Source organism: Euwallacea similis, chromosome 20 (genome assembly GCF_039881205.1).
Source record: "Euwallacea similis isolate ESF13 chromosome 20, ESF131.1, whole genome shotgun sequence".
Classification (NCBI taxonomy): Eukaryota; Metazoa; Arthropoda; class Insecta; order Coleoptera; family Curculionidae; genus Euwallacea; species Euwallacea similis.
This window is the reverse complement of record NC_089628.1, coordinates 1,868,976-1,889,467: the sequence shown is the minus strand read 5'-3', so window position 1 is coordinate 1,889,467 and position 20,492 is coordinate 1,868,976. Positions and strand designations below refer to the sequence as shown.

General features: G+C 39.7%; 1 protein-coding gene across 3 annotated transcripts in view; it reads right to left on the bottom strand.

The window, feature by feature from the left end:
* The window catches only part of LOC136415365 (discoidin domain-containing receptor 2-like), a 119,246-nt gene that overhangs the window by 3,511 nt on the left and 95,243 nt on the right, over positions 1-20,492 (bottom strand). Inside the window, exons 10-16 of one of the 3 annotated variants that reach the window (XM_066399912.1) lie at positions 18,308-18,564; positions 18,046-18,238; positions 17,157-17,300; positions 13,200-13,393; positions 6,212-6,364; positions 4,438-4,550; positions 3,077-3,268 (exon numbers count right to left, since the gene is read on the bottom strand). In XM_066399912.1, the coding sequence (XP_066256009.1) occupies positions 3,077-3,268; positions 4,438-4,550; positions 6,212-6,364; positions 13,200-13,393; positions 17,157-17,300; positions 18,046-18,238; positions 18,308-18,564 (1,246 nt within the window). The remainder of the gene's footprint in view (positions 1-3,076; positions 3,269-4,437; positions 4,551-6,211; positions 6,365-13,199; positions 13,394-17,156; positions 17,301-18,045; positions 18,239-18,307; positions 18,565-20,492) is intronic. The other 2 variants (XM_066399913.1, XM_066399914.1) reach the window with 2 other exon arrangements.

Here is a 20,492-nt window from a genome sequence, read left to right as displayed (position 1 = left end):
TACATTAGCCCACTGGCAAGAGGGACGTTTCCGTGCTTTTTTCCGTCGCTTCAAACGAACATCTAACTGAAAACGTCGTTGCCGAGAAAGGATTAGCTCTGGAAAACGAACTTTTTGATTAACGCCCAGATAAAAATGCAGCATTTAACCCGTAATAATTTTTCGTTCAGAACAGGTTGATAAGATCCAAGTCGCGTGCACTCAGTCACGTTAACGTTAACCCGGTTTCGCGCCTAATTCGCGGGATTTATGGGTCTTATCGGGTTCAGCACTTCCCCGGCACTTTGCAATAATTAAACCTTATGAAATTGGAGACAAGAGTGAATTATAGATGGTGTCTGATGGAATGTCGTCCTAGATTACAGATTAAATTCCCAGCTCACAATTGGGATCTTCGAAACTACGAGAGATACATGCATACACAATGGCATAATATTCAGAACCGTTTATTCCTCTTCAAATTTTTGAGATGTTAATGGCGTTGGAACCGAGCCATCGCAAGTTAAATGCGAACCTCGCCGTTGGGATCTCAGGAACTGCTGGAGGTGCGGAGGTGCTCAGTGAAATAGCATTCGGAACCGTTCATACTTCTCCCAATTTTTGATACGTTAATGACGATCAAATGAAGCCATCGCAGATTAAACTTGAAGCTATAAGGTATCTCTTCCAAGTTTTAAGACATTAAATTGCAATTTTGAACATATGTCTTACTTCTTGAACATGAATCTTACTTCTTACTAAAAAAAATCAAAATAGACCAATGTTCGAAGTTGAACAGAAAATTCCGATGTGAGGAAATTAATGCTCGATGACGATCGCATAAAAGTTTGGGGTTTAAGCTAAAGTGGGACCGGAGAATTTTCTACTCAGTAGAATCAACCGATTATCGGTGATTTTTAACGTGGAGGTGTTGCTCTTGGAGCGATAAATTGCAGAAATCAGTTCTGGATTGAAAATCAACTGACAGGCAAACTTTGAACACGCGTAAAATTGTACAGAAACAACGTCTCTTTCTACAGAAGTCTAGAAATTGATGTTTTGCTTGTCAGAAATCCGTTTGCCCCTGGATCCTTCAGTATTCCGACGAAGATTTCCTGTTCTTGAACGAAATGAACCAGTTTCACCCAGTTTGTTGGAAAATCGTTTGAAAATTGAAAATATCTCGATAACAGTTAGAGGAACGAGCTGTTTCGCAGAATACCTTTTTGACGTCGAAGAGTTCAGAGTACCAGAATTCTTAAAAATATTAAAGTTCGAACAGGGATTATTAATGAATTAGAAACAGTGAGATTTATTCCTAATTTACCGAATGAAAAAAACACCATGTTGAATGAAAACGAGCAACTTTTTATGAGACGCTTTCAGCTGAGCCGCTCCAACATTTCAGACGCCAGCACGCTTTTTTCAGTTCTATCAACGTTTCTGGGACGTCCTGTATAAATTATGTATGTTATAGTATAATCTACTAATACGTAAACTATAACCGCCAGGCCGAATGGATGCATTGAAATGCATATGTTCGGCCATCTAAACCACTACACCTGTTCGGCGAGCGAGCATAATTGCTAGCAAATTAGTCTCCAATCCAAAGCAAATTTTTGATAGTTCTCTTTGATGTTCTCTACTCCGGTATATCAGGAAAAATGAGCATAAACTTTAATTAAAAAAAAAAACATATAAATAAAAGCAAAACATCGTCTTAAAGGCGAACTCTCAAAGGAGCCGAACCTCTTTTGATGTCGCGGCCCTTTAGCGGCCCTTTAAAGGCCATTCAATTTAATATCTGTCAAAGATTGAATATTTAGGCTGGAGGGAAAACAGCGTGATTCCGAGGTATACGGCAACATCTTTTCTTTTGCGACCACGTTTTTCCTTCGTACAAGCAATTTTGACACTGGAGCCGGGGGCAACCCTTTACGAGCCCTCCATCATGGTGCTGTCACACGAGCGGAGCGATTTAATTACGATCCGACATGAAAGACGCATATTCATCATGTATGCTCCCGATTTGGGTCAACGGCGATAAAAATTCCGAATTAAAAGTTGCGGTTAAAAATAATACAATTTGGAGTTATCTCAGTCACCTCCTTTGTCTCCCACGGGAACGTGTCATAAAGTCCGTGGCGGCCATTAATTACGGTTATTCCGGGTTGTTGGTTTGTTGTTTTTGCCTAGGACCGTGTGAAGATGGCCTCGGCCTGATTGAACCTGCTGCCGTGGTGAATTTCAAGCCAGGGCTCAAAGCTCCTGCGGTTTTTAAATTTTGACACAGCTCGCAATAGTGGAACTTATTACGTCCACGGCGCGATCAAAGAGAAAAAATGGGGTCGTTGAGAGTAATTCGCGCCACTACAGCAGAATTATGGTAGTTCTCAACTTGTTCAAGCGTAAAAAGCGATCACAAGTAATTTCCAGCGCTCAGTAACTGGAAATTTCTGAAGCTAGAACACTGCACTTAATACAATTTAAGAATTACGCGGCCCAAAGTGCTTTCGAACTTTTTATTGCGACGAAATTCGGGCGAGAAGTCGCTGACATCAGTTAAGTTCGCTCCACCGGTGGTTATTGGATTTGAGAAAAATGAACGCAAACAATGCATAACACGCGTCTAATGGGCAACATTTTTATGGGCCGGATCTGGGGAAGCATTAAATAACTAAATTTTACGACTTAATGTGTAGATATGCCGGGGAAGCAATCTTCCGGGTTGTTTCTGCAATAAGGGCGTTTTATTGCCCAACTTTCGACTAAATAAGCTGAATGTGTGCCTGCAGTCCCTCCTGCAATATGGAGATTGAATGCAGGATTTGATTAAATCAACTTTTATCTATGCTCTCCGGCTTCAGGTTTATTAGGAAGATCAAAGTAGGTAGTTTCCTTAAAATACCCCAACACAATGCGACATACAACTCGGTATAATATTAACCGTAGAGAAATGTCGGATATTGCTTGCAAGAATTCCATTAAGGAGGTGGATACGAGATTTGCGTCGTCGTTTATAAAAATTCCAGATGCGAGACGCGCCAGTTTTGTGCATAAAAAAAGGCTTTTGCCAGTGGCGTGGAATTATTCGTACCTGACTGAGGGCGCAACGGGATTTCCGTCCTCAAACCTCACTTTGGACTCGAAGAATTTGGGTAATTCGGCTCCGTCGGCGTACTCCAAAAGGGCGCACATTGGTTCATCTTGGCTGCAGAGGCCCACCACCCTCGCCAGATTTGGATCCCGCAGACCGGCCAGCCAGGAGGTCTCCCTCAGAAACTCGTGCCTAAAAAAGGATTATTTGATGAAAAAAATTATTACGCCGCTGGAGTATGATTCGGCGGATAATGTTCTTCCTTAGATATAGATGTTTTTTGAATTGACCTTCTACAGATATTGTTTTTTTGTCTTCTCCTGATCTTATTTAAGGGCCCAATTCCCGGTCCTTGGGGATTAAATTAGTAACTTGTGTCAATACAGAGGAGGTAAAAAATAGATACGTTTATACAACATAAAACTTTATTTTTCCACCTTTTGATCTGCCGTGCCGCCAGTTGTATAAACAATTTATATAACTTTTCAAAACAAGAATTTCTGACTGTGTATTTTAAAGCTCAGTCCGAACCTTTTTTCATGTGACATCAATTTGGCTAAAATTGGGACCGGAAAGAAGAGTTCGATCAACAATTAAGTGCAGTAAAGACATTTTTGCATATGTTAAGTGCAATATTTTTTCCACGAGCGAGTGTGTGTGTTGAATTTCTTATCTTCTGCAAGTTCTTCCGTAAACGACACATGTGAGGTAAAAAGTTATACCGCACGTATCAAATACCCACAAAAAGCTCTGACACTAACTCATGCCACTTTAATTTATGTGCGGCAGCGCGCTTTACCGCACACATGTCGTACAGTGTGACTTTCGGGTCGCCAATTTTGCTTCTACTTTTCAGCCTGCAGCAAGAAGCTCATTAACATTTCGATGCCTTTAAACGTCAATATCTGGGAAAAGCGTGGAGGAATTGCCTTAAAAAATAGCTCAAAGCAATCGTTTGTTCAAAGATCCTTTTTCAAGGCTCTGGGACCTCAATTCAGGCATTCAGGCTCAATACACGGTCCATGTCATTTTATTATTTTAAAAAGCGGCACTTTAGAAATTTTAAGACTTTCCTGAAAATTTCCAAAGGGGGGAAGTAGGAAAGTCAGACTTCGGCTTTAAACAACACCAACATCTCGCCATCTCCCCGAGTATAATAATCTGAGTCAATAGGGCTTAAGCCATGACCGGAATAACAAACAGCGGACAGGGCGAAGTCCCGCAAAAGTGCACCGAGCCGTTCTAAGGGTTGAATCAGGGGCTGTAAAATCATCAGTTCGAGGGAGGTGAACGATCCACGAATGAATTTCGGGCCGTTGAATGAGGAGGCTTTTCCAACGAAAGTTATTAGTTCGGCTTACCTTTTAGAGTCTCCGCATCCTCTCCACAAGCTCTTCACTATTACCAGTTGCTTTTTGTGAAACGAGGAGCCTCCGTTGAAATCCGGCAATCCCTCCGCTTCGCACAAGTGGACCTAAAATAAAAACAAAAGGGATTCAAATCTGGGGGGCGTGTTCCCTTAATCTCGCCGATAAACTTTTCCATGTTTATGATTGCATTACAAATACAAATTTATTCGGGCTCGGTCTTCGCGAATTGCATAAGAAATATTGTTGTGCATTTCCAGAATTTTAACTAAGACGGAGCTCTCTAGATCGATTATTTGCCCACTCTCGTTTGCTATGAAATGTTTCAGTTTGGATGCTAATTTTACTACGAACGAAATGTTGTCAAATAAAGTGGGCAGCAATTTACATGTAAAGAATGGAATATAAGGTCAGGTGACTTTTCGACTCAAACGCATTCAGAGAGGTCTATTCTTGGTCTACCAATCTATAAGGATCGCGAATACCAAAATTTTGATTGGAGGGTACTGAATCCCGGATTACAATTGAATTTTTACAAAAATTTAAAATCAAATATGAGAAAATTCGACACATCCCCACAAGAAAAAACAAAGTTGATGATGGTTGCCGATAATCGAAACGTCGTATTTCGAATATGACATCGCCATGTTATTGAAGAGGAAAGGTTGCAATGGTGGTACCTCGCCAAATAAGCTGAAGGAAAAATAAAAACTTTCTCAAATTTCAGTTTTTTTCGAATACCTCCAAAAAGCGGCTCTAAAGCTCTTATGGAGTTTGAGAGATGTGGAGGTCCACTGAAAATACCTCCAATCAAACTTCGAATTGTGCAACTTTGCACCAATTTAACCGACCTTGCATCTGTTATGGTTACCGAGATCCTCATGGTTGAGCTCCAGAAACGGACACCCTAAATACGACTGAGCTGGAAAACGTCATTCTGCTATCATGATATGTGGGATCCGCTTGTCAGACCGCTTAGTGTACATAGTTTGTAAATATTATGCTATAAGTTAGGATTAAGGATTAGGGCATGAGGGCGATTTACCCTTAAGGTACGCCCATGGTTGGCATTACCCGGTACCCTGGATTTTTTTCACGATGCTCTGTTGGCATGGGAAGTACAATGTTGGTTCCCCTTTGGCGAGGTCTTCGCCAAGGGCTGGGTGCCAGATGTGGACGCAGCGGCTCCATGCGGAGGGCTGTCCCAATGCCTTTAAGTATTGTTTAGATGGTACGCCCATGGTTTACGACCATGGATGTTCATACTTAAGGCTAGGGAGAAAGCGGATCGCTCTCTTTTTCCTGGCTTCCTGGTGGACTGAAGACTCAGGGATCGTGCCCGCGCTTTTTTACTCAGTTTTTTATCTAATATACTATTGATATCGTTAAGTTAACGTGGCTATCATTGAAAGATCCCTAACTATCCATAAAACACAATTGCCGAAGCTCCAATTAATAAACCCCTAGACAACGGAGAAAAACCTACATGATATACAAATACTTATTGGAATGTTTCATTTGTTATTTAGTTTATTCAAGTGCCAGTTCTAACTTGTAACTGAAAAAGGCAGGGACCGTCTACAGAAAGGAAAATATCCACAAAGAAAATTGAGTTTGTTTCCCTGTTTAACCTCCTGTTATTGGACCTTGTGTCGTGACGCTGCCCTAAGGGCCCAATAACTTCGCAAAACTCTGCCCTTTGCAGAGTCCCTGTCAATATTGACTTATTCGCGACTTTTATGTATAGATAATATCAATAGAACAATACCATTCCAAAATCCCCTTCTCCCAGCTTCTCCAACAGTCTTAGCCGGTGTCTGGGGAAGTCCAGCAGGTGGGCCACCCCTTCCAGCGGAGGACCCTCGGGTAGTTTAATTGGGGTGAATCGGCCGGGGGTGAAATGTTGCTCTCTGCGTTCTCCCTGGAAATCGAGAAACAATAAGCTCAAAAATGCCGCCTCACCAATTATCTTAACACGGGAATACTTTTTGCTCCCTTATATTACGATTTTGGGGGGAAACAAACATCCCGCAAAACGGGGGAGCATATTCTGGTTTTATAAGGCGATTCCTGTTACAGCAACGGGACGCAGATGTTCGGGTAAAGTATGGACCGTGTTTTCCTTAAGGACATTGGTGGTGGGCCTATTATGTGTAGTTTCAGGCCAGAAATTGATTTATTAATAAAAAATTAACTGGGAAAATTAAGTAATAAAAATAAGTCTCTATATACTGGGTGTTTCCGTAAGTCAATCCCTAAAAGAGTTTTTTTTTGTTTATACGTTTTGATTGAGCTGCAAAGTATCGTTTTGCCGTGATAATACACAAAATTTGTTGTAACATTTTGATTGTTACTTAGTTTAGCTTCAATTATTTCGCCCCTGTATAGAGAACGGACAGTGACAGCAGTCAAATTTGACATATCAGTGAGCTTAGAAATTCGGCATAAGTCTGCTAAAGTTTGACACTTGTCTGATTTTTAATCTGAAATTGACATATTCGGTTGAAGGCAGTGGATTGTTTTTGACATATCCTGTCCATTGGAGCATGCCTCGGTTTGATGGCTTCAGAGATCCGTAAAATCACTTCTTTTTCTTTTAATTCATGCAACTCATGCTCTATTACCAGTTTAAAGTTTGTTGTTTTTTGAGTTGTTTTTTCTTGATACCCCATTGATCTACTTTCCCCAACTACACTTGAATTGCGTCATCACTATTTCCTTTCATGAAAATTATGATACATGCATTTAGTGACGCAAAGGACCTACAATCGGTATTTTTTTGACATTGCGATATGAGGTTGGAAGTTACCAAGAAATAGTAGGAAACGAAAATGTGGATAAACAGGAATTGCTTTAACAAATCATCTAAAGCGCTTCGTCACACCGGATACGGTGTGCTCTGAGGACCTGAATTCGCCCAATATTTTTAAAATCTGAGATGATTCATGCACAGGGTGTTGCAAAGTGTTGTTCAGATAATTTCCTAGTAGATCTTACATCCAAATACAGGACGAACATTTGCTATGTATATGTATAGGTCCGAAAACGATTTTTCACTGACCTACGAGGTGTTTGAAAATGATTCTCAATTTTTATCCTGCAGCTCCTAAAAATCGACCTTGAAAAACAATAACCCATTACCTTGCGAGTTCCAGGAATCAATGTGGCACCTCATGGACTAAACGCAAATATGAGAATTGTCGAGTAATTCTGACTTGTTACTCGCGTTTATTGGTTTGTGGATGGATTGCAGCTCTTTTCTCGATGAGTAAATCCCCCAAAGAAATCGCACTTGAAAAATATCTCAAGTATTTATCGTTCGATTTTATTATATGTATATTAAGAATGACTCATTATAGCCCTGGTATAAAGCAGGTGAATTTAAAATCCTAGTACAATAAAGCGGGTAATCTATGTATTTTGTATGAAACTGACAGTGACTGACCATTGACTAACCGACATAAATTTCTTTTAACACTGGATAGGAAGTTATTCGAGAGTCACTTAGAAGTTAAATTATTAGCCAGGAGCATTAAACTAGTAATAAAAGTTGCATGAAACGCGCAGGTATGTGAAACGGTTTTATTTGACTAGCCCATTTATGGACTTGCTCACAAGCCCACTCGGTCATAAACTGATTCGTGTCATAAAACTTTACTATACGTACCTACTACATATATAAGCATTATGTGACAATTATTACGATGAATATTATAGGCTACATATACTGTCTTGGCCTATACGCCTCATAATAGGTGCTAATAAAAACACACCAGAATGAGCCCCTAGGGGGTTTCTCAATAAAGCCACTACTCGTGGGGCTCAGGTGCAGCCACCGTCTGCATCGCGCCTTAATGGAGGCTCCTATACGAGGTTCAAACGTTTCTTTGGTTTGTTGCTACTTGATATTGCAAAAGTTTTATGTCGTCGCAAACTCATATTAAATCTTGCTTGTCCCTGTATAATAGGAGTAATAAAAGGTTAGTTCGGATTCCTGCTTTACAATGTCAAACATGTGAAACCGAATTTCTAACACACGTGTCTCGGTTTTACGACTTTGTTTCGAGTTGTAAAAGTGTAGTACGTTTGCAAATGGCGCAAGGAGGATTGGATTTTTGTCTGGGTTAGTGAAATATTTACTTCATATTTTTTCCCCTACCAGCTCTAGACGCCGCTATTACCGAGTGTGTTGAATTAATGTAAAGAACGTTTTCAAATGGCTCATTATTTATCCGGAGTGCTAATTGTCCAATATCGTTTTCATCCCCTATATTTTATTTATGATTGCCATGGAAATGAATATCAAATCAGATGTCACTTTTACGCTATGTTGATGTTTTTCATCGACGTCCCTAGTCGTCAGTTATACAGCTGTTTTTAGAAAAATAAGGTAAGAAAGTTCATTTCACAGTCGTCCAACACACCCGATAATAGTGCCTTAGAAAGCTTGCACTTTCGTAGAAACACGCGATTTCGATCAAGCAGATACACCTTTTCCCAAAAGAAGCGATTGAGAATGAACCCTCCAATGGTCAATGTCATAGGGCTATAGATGAACACTCATCAAACACGAATGCGCCATAGCACAGTATGAAGGCCCGTTATCGCGAAAAAGGCCAATTGCAGTGATACCTTATTGTTATCTACCCACTTTGATGCATATCGCCTTTACATATTTTGCATAGTAATCTATTGGTAGATTCATTGCTCGAGGTGCTGCAGAAAAACTTTGCACATATTATGCGTCTAAATGATGCATAATGCACTGTAGTCACGCAATAGAAAGTGGCGCTTGCAATATTGCTTAAAAGGGTACGAGACGAGCGTAAAATATGCATAAAATGTGACACTTCAGTTGGGGAAAATGTACATGCATCTCGAATTTCGACTAGTCTTAAGCCCCCATTTTAATAGTTTGTTCCATTCTAAGAGTACCTAATAACACCACGAGAGTGCTGCAGTGATCTGTCGAAGTGGTCATAAAGTTCCTAGTTTGGTCAGAGGCATTTCGCGGCTCTGACTATGCTCCTCATACTAGTGTCATCTCAAGTGTCCGGTTTATTGAGTGGAAAAAGTAGTAAAATCAAAAAATAGCTGTAGGTCTGCCATTTTAAGGAAACAAATATATATAGGGTTGTTCGTGTCGTTTTTTAAAGCTTGAAAAAAGTCCTTTTTCTACGAGTGTTGTGGTAAAGTGAACGAGAGAGCTTACGGCAGCACTTTACCACACGTGTGCAGTGAAAAATTTTACCGTAGGCAAAACAAAGTGTATGTGTGTCAGTGAAAAATATCTCTGTGCGAAATGTTCAGTCGTGGCCACTGACATGCATGTGGTCAAAGGTTTCGCCGCACATGTGCGTGTACAACACGCTATTATTTAATTAAACTTACGGAAGACACCAAAATCATGAAACGTGCGTTCACACAACCAATATTATATATACAGGGTGTTTCCTCAATGTTAGGCAAAAATTTAGGGGGCTATTCTCTGAGTAATTTTAAGAATTTTTTGTCCTTTGACGATTTTAGGAAAAATGCTTGTTCCCTAGATTGCTTTGTTGGCTTTGTTCCGTAGATACAAGGCCATAAATGTTTATTGACTAAATTTTTTCTTTTTTGTTAAAATATTTAAAATAAGCGTAGCAAGATAGTGTGAATCTTGAAAACAACACTAGTAAATACGTCATATTGAACGTCATTTAGTTTGAATACGTTTCCAAATTTGTCACTTTTAATCTTTTTTTATTATGAATATCTATACTAGCTGACATGATTGAGATGATTGACATGTATTTGCACCAGCGCATTTTAGTAGAATTGCTCGCGAATTTTTAATGGAAATATATGGAAATCGCTGGATTGGTCGTGGTGCACCTCACTTATTACCAGCTAGTTCCCCAGACTTGAACCCTCTGGACTATTTCTTATGGGGTCATTAAAAATCATTAGTTTACACTAATGCAGTGGGAAACCTGGAAGATTTGAACAATCGCATAGTTGATGGGTGCAATTCAATAAAAAACAGTCCTGGTATTTTTGAAAGAGTTCGGCTGTCAATTAGGAGAAGATTAGAAGCATGGATCCAAGCTGACGGCAGTCATTTTGAACTATTATTGTAGCTTTTAATAAATTTCATGAAAAACATTTATCACCTTGCATCTAGGAAACAAAGCATTTTTTCTAAAAATCATCGAAGGACGAAACATTCTTAAAATTAGTTAGAAAATAACCTCCTAAATGTTTGCCTAAGATTTAGGAAACATCCTGTATAATACGTACAACAGTGTTGATTCCCACAACCCCCTTTCGCTATTACGGCCCGGGTTCGAGTCCCTGTAGCGGCCCTTATTTTTTTGTATATGATCGTGGGAAAACACTGCACATAACTCGTAAGAAAGTTTCTTAAGCAACTCGAGTGATTGCCGCCTTTGTTTGCGGCTCGTGTGTTAAAAGTTACTTTCTTTGGTTATTATGTAAATGACTGTTATGGCACGAGACTGCCCACCGAACTTTGCTTTGCGTCGTTAGGTCAGCTAGAGCGGCGATAAAGTAGCACTTTGCACACTTCTTACCTTAATAAGAATTTTCTACAATCGATGAAATAAGTCATCTTTTAATGACACAAAACAACGTGTCAAATTTCACTTTTTAATGCCTAAGGTGTAATGTAACGCTTTTATTGCGGGTTAGTTTGAGTTAGTCAGGTATTAAAAAGTTTTTCAATCCCTACAATTTTGATAGATGAAATAATAAAAGCAGCAGTAAAAAAGGTTTATGGTCTACGAGGTAAAATTCTACTTCCACTTTTTTAGCATTGCGGAACAAATATTGTTTCACGAGGCGGGAGAAATCCCTTCATTAACCACATAAAAATCGCCATTCAAAAAGTTATTGTATGAAAGCGATCGAGGCCGAGAGTTTTGCAATCAAATTTGGATCGTGGTTAAATTAACTTTGATTGACGAATTTGGAATTAGAAAAACTAGTCAATTTACGGAAAGTTTGAAATGTTTGGGAGAATTCCAGATGGTTTTTGAAATATTGGTATATGGCCGTATTAAGGTGAAATTGCGGGTTCTCCTAGGGATGTGACCTGACTTGACACTTTCGGAAAATCCCAAAGCAAATTTATCGCGAAATATTTTTAGAGAGCAGGAACTCCCTCACCTTTGAGGGAATTCCTGACAGTGTCCAGAAAATATACGGCTTCCCAGAGCTGCTGCACGGAAAGTTTTCCTCACCGCATTGATTAGGGCGCTATTCCCGTTTTCATTATAGATTGACTGCAAAATAAACACCTCCACTGCATCCCATAGTTTCCTTGCATGCACTTGACAGCCTAATAAACAAGAGGAACAAGAAATTTTTGATACAATTCCACGGCATAACGTCCCGACATATTTCACGATAAGTGCGCCCTAAAAGCCCTTACCTAAAATTACTTTTCCAAATGGGTAAGAGAGAAAAACGACCAAACAAATAATCGGAATTTATAGCTTATGTTATAATTCCGGAAGGAACGACCAACATACAGAATAAAAGTCCTCTCCCCAGCCTCACGAGATAATAGAAATTTTATTACGTTCTTATGTCATTTATCTTTCATCAAAAATAAGAGGTTATTTTCGCATGTTGGACGAGAATGCGAGAACAAGATTAATGCTTGAAAATAATACTCAACGCCGAAAAATATTGTTTTAGCGCAATTGAGCAGTAATTGGGGACAACTTCTCATTTTCGGGAGTCACAATGGACAAGCTCATGAACATGTCTCCTTGGGGTTTTTAATCTTTTTTAAAACAATATCATGGAAAGCTCTTACATTCAATGCCGGAGCGACGCTCCCAAAACTCGCTAATATTTCTACGAAGACGAGTTTCAACTTGTTGCTCGGCTGTCTTCTCTCCTTTGTCTTCCTGTTCTGCGGTCTCGTGGGATTTTATATCAAGAACGAAAGGAATAAGGGAAATTTTAAATGACGGGCAGGGATGACTGTGACGGTAAAATTCCCATAAAACCCGGGGATTCTCTAGACTAGAAGAAACTATTTTCTTTTTACAGGTATTAGTTTATGTAAGAATATCATGGCACCGTTGATGGCGTTTTTCTACAACCTTTCTTCCAGGATAAATGAGGAACAGAACAGGGAGTTAATGTGACGTTGGGAGTTAATGTGACATTGATAAATGGAAAACAGACGTCGCATTGACGTCAATATTTCGCCAAAAGGAAATTTACTGCTACAAAACAATAGATATACGACCGCTTGCAATATAGCATTATAATGCCATACTAAAATATGAATCTCTAAAGAGTGAAGCGTTTCTTCGTGTAAATATTCCGCGCATAACCGTAACCCCGGAATGTCACGTAGGGCGTGAATTATGCATAAGAAGATTCATCGCTCCATTTAAGAAAGTGCACATTTTTGTAACTTTTGCTCATTTGTAATGCATGAAACCCGGGCCACAATAAACCCGCCTATTTATCGCTCCCTGTATGCGGAAAAAATACGGGCCTGTCCCTTATACATTTTTATTGTTCCCCGCAAAATATTACGTACCGTGGAACGCTTTTAGCGTCGATGAATTGTGTCATAACTTCCCTATAAAAATCTTTAGTAGTTCCCAACATGTTATGTAACACACCGCTTACAGCTCGGTCGGGGTAAATATACATTATAGTGATTAAAAATTTACAATCCTTCGTGTCGGAGATCGACATTAAAACTCGGCCAGAGCGAACAGATAACTTACTTTTATAATATCAGTAGCGGCGTAGTAATTTTCGGGCGATATCACTCCATTGGGGGTGCCGTTAGAGGGTTGATAGTTCTGCTGAACGTCATAGGTGGGCGGTCTAGACGTGGGTGGTGGCGGTGGAGTCAAATTGTAGAATGAGGGAGATTTGAATTTTAGATCTTCCTGGAAACTGTTGACGCTTGTGAAGTCTGAAAAGAAGGAGAAAATAAAAGTGCATTATGACGATCGAACTCAGAAACGACTAAATTAGTACATCAGTGAAACACCACGAAACCGACAGAAATTAAGACTTTACTATCGACACGTTTTTAATTTGAGAGATCTCATCCATAACGTCATCTGGGCCAGCCAGCATAATATTAAACCTCAACTGGCGATTTCTTGCTTAAACAGAAATTGCCAGTTTTACTGAAGCTCTTCTCATCAAAATTTGCTTAACAAAAAAACGGCTCCCACATGCTTTGAGCGCCTTTGATAATTTTTTTCAGACATTTGGAAACATATTCAGGATTTTTAGCATTTACACAGGAGACGCAAAAAAATATGTGAGGAATAACAAAATTACAAAACAGAAATCTGCAAGCAAATGCGTTTTGCGGCCATTTACTGGTTGCAGTGATAGATAGAGAATGAAATTGAGCAACATAGGCCTATATACATATAGGCAACATAGGTCTACAAGTTATAGGTCGCCCAATGTAACTCCTTTCAGAAATTGGTTAATTTTTTATTTGATTTAATAAAAAATTTGTAACTTATAGAGTTCAGTTAATAAAATTTACGGAAAATGCATGAAGAATTCACTCTTTTCAGGCAAAAAAATATATCATGGACGCACACAGGTCTGATCAGAAGTTAACTGCCTGTCGAGATCACTTTTTTCAGAAATTTACTGATTTCGGCTTTTTTTAATTCAAAATTTGTGAATCGAGGACGTGCAAAATTGCAGTATTAAAACTCACAAAAAATGCATAAAAACTTTCCTTTATAAATATTAAACATATAAGATATTCTAAATCCGAACTTAATATCTCAAAAATTGAGGGAGCAGAAGGAATGAAATTTTGAAACTCTATGCCTCAATAAGGGAGTCTTTTTGGCACACCTGGCAAACTATATTCGACGTAGGGAACATGATTGCATGCGCCATTGCAACGCGCGACACCCTTTATCAGTTTCATCATAAAATACCAAAATTGATATTTCGCTAATCGGGCTTGATATAATTCGCATCGAAGCGGGCTGCAGATAAAGAAGCGTACCTGTCCGTAAAAAAAACACCGTTTATTGCCATCATAGAACTTTTAACGAGGAATAATCAATTTTGCACTGCTGTAAGACGTTATTTAATTCTCGATTGAAAACTATTTATAAACTCCCTTCCTTCATCGCCTTAATACCGCCTATACAACTTTTCTTCCCCCTGACAAATACAATTTTCTCTATTGCGAAATGAAAAGATGGATACAGGATATTAAGGGGTATTTAGGGCGTTCACAATATTCCTCATGCGACACGCCATGTATTCCTTTCAAAAGCCCTGACGGACAACATGACATCTACCGCGTATGGGGATTTAAACGGCCTGTTTTGCAAGAAAACGTTTCTCTTATTCCCTTCCTTGGGAACGGTTTATTATTTATGTCTGACAGGTGAAAGGTATCAAGAAACACAATACCCGTCTCGTTTTTTTGCCGTTTAATTCGAAACGAAACACAAAGAGAAATGGCGATTTCTGCTTCAATGGGCCCGCGAACGAAACGGTTCTGCTTATCGAAATGAGCAAATCATAAGAAGTTCGACCGGAATGAGACGGACAGTAAACGGATTGAGCTGGCCCAAAGCCATACCGAAAACCAATTAATTCCAACATTTAAATGCAAATTCGAGCAGATTACAGTTCTCAACCCTTCCGGAAATATGAAATGTACTTTATGCGGCCCTTAAACGTGAATTAGACTAAAAGGCAACCTGCGGGTATGTGTAGGTATTTACCTACTCTAATAAATTAATTCTAGTTTATGAATTCAGATTAATTACTCTCGGAAATTAAGGCGCTAGGGCGTCATTAAGTGGAAATCCATTTTGGGTCGGTGAGTTTATTATTAAAACGCAGAATGCTAGGAGATATGTCATATGTTATTGTCGCACCAAAAAGTTAGTTCGAGCCTACGTGGATTACAACGATTACACATTCTTTTCAGTTTTTTTGATGATTTTTGTTCAACAACTTTCTTGCACAATGCAGGGATTCCTCTAGTAGCCATTGCGACCTTACCTACACATCGACCCTGGATAATCTCCTTACGTAATTCGGGGATTCCTCTAGTTAGTATGGAGAGTGTCACGTGGACACCTAGCTGAAATCGTGTCAGTTATAGATTGGGGTCGAGTTATTTAAACTATAGTGAGGTTTTTGCACGAATGCATTTCCATCAAAATTTAGTTACTTAATATTTAACACCATGCCCAAAATCGAATCAATCGTCGATGAATGGATACGTGGCCATTCGGAATTTAAGCATCAAAACAACCAATTAATTTACAGGGCCTGTGTAAATGCGGTAAGCTTTAATCCGATTGTAAATTTGAAACAGGTCAAAATTATATTTTTTAGATTAACAGCAAAAAAAGTACAATACGATTCCAGTATGTTCAAACTGCAGTCCCTCAACAAAATTTAAAGTCAACGAAAAGTGGGACAAATCAACCGTACATTTTGTGGAACCGTTGTTGGGAAATGGAAAATACATTTTTTTTTATCCTTTTGATATTTCATCCCATATTTAGCGTAGTGGTGTAGCTCGATTTTGAAACTTGAAAATATTTTTGAAAAGTGCTTAAATGTCTCTTTTTAGTCTGTTTTTATCAATTTTAAGGCGCGCCAAGTCCGCCCCTGATTTTCAAGGATCGAGTTTCTAAGTCTGAATTTTCACAGACGAATCTCTCCTCTGAGAACTCTGACACTCGGTCCCGTGATGAGCTCCATGGTGTATTTCGATTGCGAGAGCTACATGTAAACGAAAAAATTTTGAGACTTATTTTCAATTTCCAGAATAAAAAATACTTAATCAACTTCCTTCTAAGGCATATTGCGCCCGATCGCTCTATCCTTTGCTATACCCATCTGCACCATTGTGTGTGGGACACCCTGTAAACCCGCACTTTATTTACTCTACATTTCTATTATTAATTCCAGATTAAGACTTTTCCACCCCGAGCGTAGTTTTTAAATCACTTGATTTCCATAAATTTCTCAGAGCCGCGCACCTGACAATATTCCAAAAAGGAATAATTGACGAAGTATTCGCAAATGGCATTTAAAACCCCCTTCTGAACGTAAATGGGGGGATTTATCCGAAGACAAAGAGTTGAAATGTACTGTTTCCTCTTTAAAAGCGCCTGCAGCCCGAGTTTCTTTCTTTGCGAATATTCATAAGCTAAATGTACCTCTGGGAGACCGAGCAGGGCCGCACTGGCTGAAATACACACCCATCAAGAACGAAATTTTCACTCAATCTCCATCACAAGCGCAACCTCAAGCCCGCATTGCCTTAATCCCAGATCCTTTAATATTTCCCCACGATTTTCACCCGAGTCAAATGAGAACCTCCTGGGATGCTCGTTTTTCAACTGACAATAGTTCATACGAAAATGTTTGTACTGCAGGCGAATGCGGGAGACCGACTCGTCTTAGTTCTTAACAAACGGCCCAGAGTTCACATATAACGGTCTGACGAGTCTGGCAGTTTTAAATTGCAAATCCCGCGAAAACCTGTGGATTTTCCCCTGCTGTCGGCGAAAATGGAATCACGTCTTTATTGTGCCGCAGTTTTAAGCTGTTAATCTTTGAAAGGATGAGAATCATTTGACGTGATTTTTTTTCCGAAAGTGCCTAGTACGGTTCTGGCGAAGTTTTAAATTCGAATATTTTCGGACGAAGGAACTCACCGGTGTATTCTCCACTTTTACTGGACGTAATACCCTCTTTTTTCAAGAGACAGCCATATTCCTGCTTCCCGTTGGGCAGTAATTTGTAGGGCTCGTGGTATACGGATGAGTTCTCACTGTCCGATTCTTCGCCGTTCACGTGACCTGGAAAAATGTTCTATGATAGCCACACATGAAGAGCAAACGTTTGTTGAAATTGAGAAACTTTAGCTGAAGAAAGTCATGCCAATTTGGCCCCAGTTTTGTATTAATGCGGAGTTTATTTTAACTTCATAGACGGAACTGAAACAGAAAATTCCATCGACTTTAAATATTTTTGTTTAACAACTTCTGTCCCGGTCCCGGAAAATCCTTTCATTTAACGAACGATCGTCAATAACTTTCAAAATTGGCAAAAACAGTAAGCTGCTCTAGAACTTATTCAATATTAGTTGCTGTGTGGTTGGGGTTGGTGGATTAAGACAAGGCTGCAGGAATACTACAACCTCTTCGCCGACGTTTCGTTCAATGAAGCGTTGAATCTCATCAGGGCTACATCATAAATGGTGTGTTGTGACACAGCTGTCTATTAATTAAGTTGTAGCTTGATGGATGCCTTATTAAACGAAACGTCGGCAAAGAGGTCGTAGTATTCCTGCCGCCAATTTCAATCGCAAGAAAACTATTGAAAACGTTCTGCATATTTTAGGGTTTTTACTTTCTTGAACCATGTATTATATAATGAATTTTTCAAATTTAGCGAATGATCGTGGTCATTCTCTAAATCACCGGGTCCCGAAAACCTCTAAATGGTCCTGAAAAGCTGCGGTTGTTCCGAACAAACTTCTCTATCTTGATTAATTTATTAATTAGAAAGGAACATTTGCAATTTTTTAACTAACTCACTTACCATACAAATTACACTTTTTCGCTTTTTTTATCGTCCCCTCAGGACCAATGGTGCCGTTTTTGCTCTTCACTGAGAGCCTCGACAGGCCGTTGTTGATTATAGGCGTAGACATCGTCTTTAGGTCTTTCATATTAATCGTTGTGGGTTTAGTACTACTCGACACCAACGCTGTGTGTTTATGGAGCAGCGCCACCTGAAAATCGAATGAAATCTTCCGTAAAGCCAAGGTCACTAGAGCCAAAGCAAATCGGAGACTACTTGCCGTATGTACCTTCTTTTTCCCTCTTCTCACCATCAGGAACACCGTGCATACCACCAGCAAAATCACCATCGCCATGACTCCCGTGATCAGCCCTATATAGGCCTGACCTAGACTCGTTGGACTTGTGGCAGGGGGGACTTCTTTGCGCGCATGCCTGGACTCCCCACTGGAGTTAGGAGACACCGTGGACGTCGAGGCGTCCGGGGGGAGAAAGAACCTCTCCACGTCATAGACGGTCATATTAGTGGTGAGATGAACTGCAATATCATGGAGTGAGGAAAACAAACAATAAGCCTTTGTTGCTGCACGCCACCATAGGCGTAGCAAGGAAACAATTGAATTTTACAGGGCAAACAGCCCGGGGAATCCGGTATGCCGCTTCGACATAAAGACGCCCATACACAACGATGTTTGTCTTTCAAATTGAAGTTGCCTGTCGGGGTCGGAACGAAACAATTAGCAATATAAATTATATTGTTTGCGCTGGGTGTATGTTACTGATTAAGTACGTTATGTGTCAGAAAACCCAGCGAATGCCAATGATGGGTCTCCTATGGGAGGTAAATTTGGGGAGCAGGTGCGATGGAGGTAGTGCCAGCTTTTCTCAGTCATTTAGTTAATGAAGACGCTATTTATAGGGCCGTTTTAGGAGAATTTACAGCGGCTTTTAAAATTTTCATAAGGCCCACGAGTTTCTTGGTTTGACATATCGAGGGTATTAGTGAGCTAGGGCGCTTTTACGTGGATTATTTCGCGAGCTTCCCTAATCACTCCAAAAAGTGCGGCCTCGAGGAATTGGGGAAATGTGAAACAAAGGGTTTTGATAATAATAGCAATTCAAAAACTTTGCCGAATGGCGAAACCGCTAGATCACAATCTCCACTCCCCAAAAACTTTAAAATACGTGTCAAACAAATATAAATTGGATTTCGAATTCAAACGCTCGGCAATCCATTACCGATTTAGTCAAAGTTCTCGGGTGCATTAAATTTGTAATTGTGCGCCCTCGCCCTCGAAATAAAACTCGGGAAACACATTTCGACCAAAGGAAAATCGGGAGAAAATCGAGAAAAAGCGCGATTAGAGCCCGTTCCTTTTCGCGACGTCGATTAAAGGTGAGATTGTTACTTAATGACCGGGAAAGGAAAGTTCGTTAAGTGAATAGCCGCCGATATTTGATTAAAGCGGAAAGAGGTTGGTCGTTGATGTGGATTTCTTCACGTACAATTAGTATTTATTTCATTTGCAGTTTGAAGCAAAATTAAAGTATATTAAGCCGGCGTTCCTCAACGTTTCAGTATTCACTAAAACTTGCGCAGGCGCATTGCAGAGCACTCGTGCGGTACATTCGTGGTTTATTCACCCCAAATTGCATTCGTGCAAGTTTGCTTTAAAATTCACTCAAAAACGATAACCGTTGGAGCGTTGCTAATACTGGATAAGGAATTGAAAATGTGGTACCTTGAGATATACGTACTGAAGAACGCCTCTAGCTGCGATGTAGGTCTTAACCTTGTAAGAACTACGTTCCAGCTCCATGGGTAGATCCAATAGTACCGCAGAAAGGAACAGAAGTATTGAAGGGACGTGCGCGCCAGATGCAGTACTGTATGACGTGCACTTGTAAAAAATCACTGATTTGACTGCACTTGCATCGTTCTCGGCAAAATAGTGACAAAAGAACCGTAAAATCGATCAAAGGATATGGTAAAAGGTAGAATATACATATAATTGAGTCTCGAAAATATGGTTTTCTAATTAAATTTCTTATCTCGTACATACATGCTGCAAACGAAAATGGTTTTGTTGAAGGAGCAGAAGCAATATTCTCATCAAAGGCTCAATAATTATCAGATTACCCTGGAGAAAGGAACCAGGAGAATTTTCTAAAATAGTTTGAAAATGAATTGCTTCGAAATTCGGTAGATCCTTCTTTGATTATAATGGATAAAGCTCCATGTCCCAGCATATTATTATTAGACAAAATTCCAATTAACTCGAACTTCAAAAGTGTTTCTCAAGGGGGGCTGACCGGGAAAAATACTCCATATTTCGATCTTATGTGCAAAAGGGAATTTCTAGGAATCGTTAGGAGTAACGTGCGCAGAAAATGTTTTTTCGTGTAATTAAATTTGTTGTTTAAGCAAACTTCGCCTCCAGGCATAAACACCCCAAAACGGTTGTG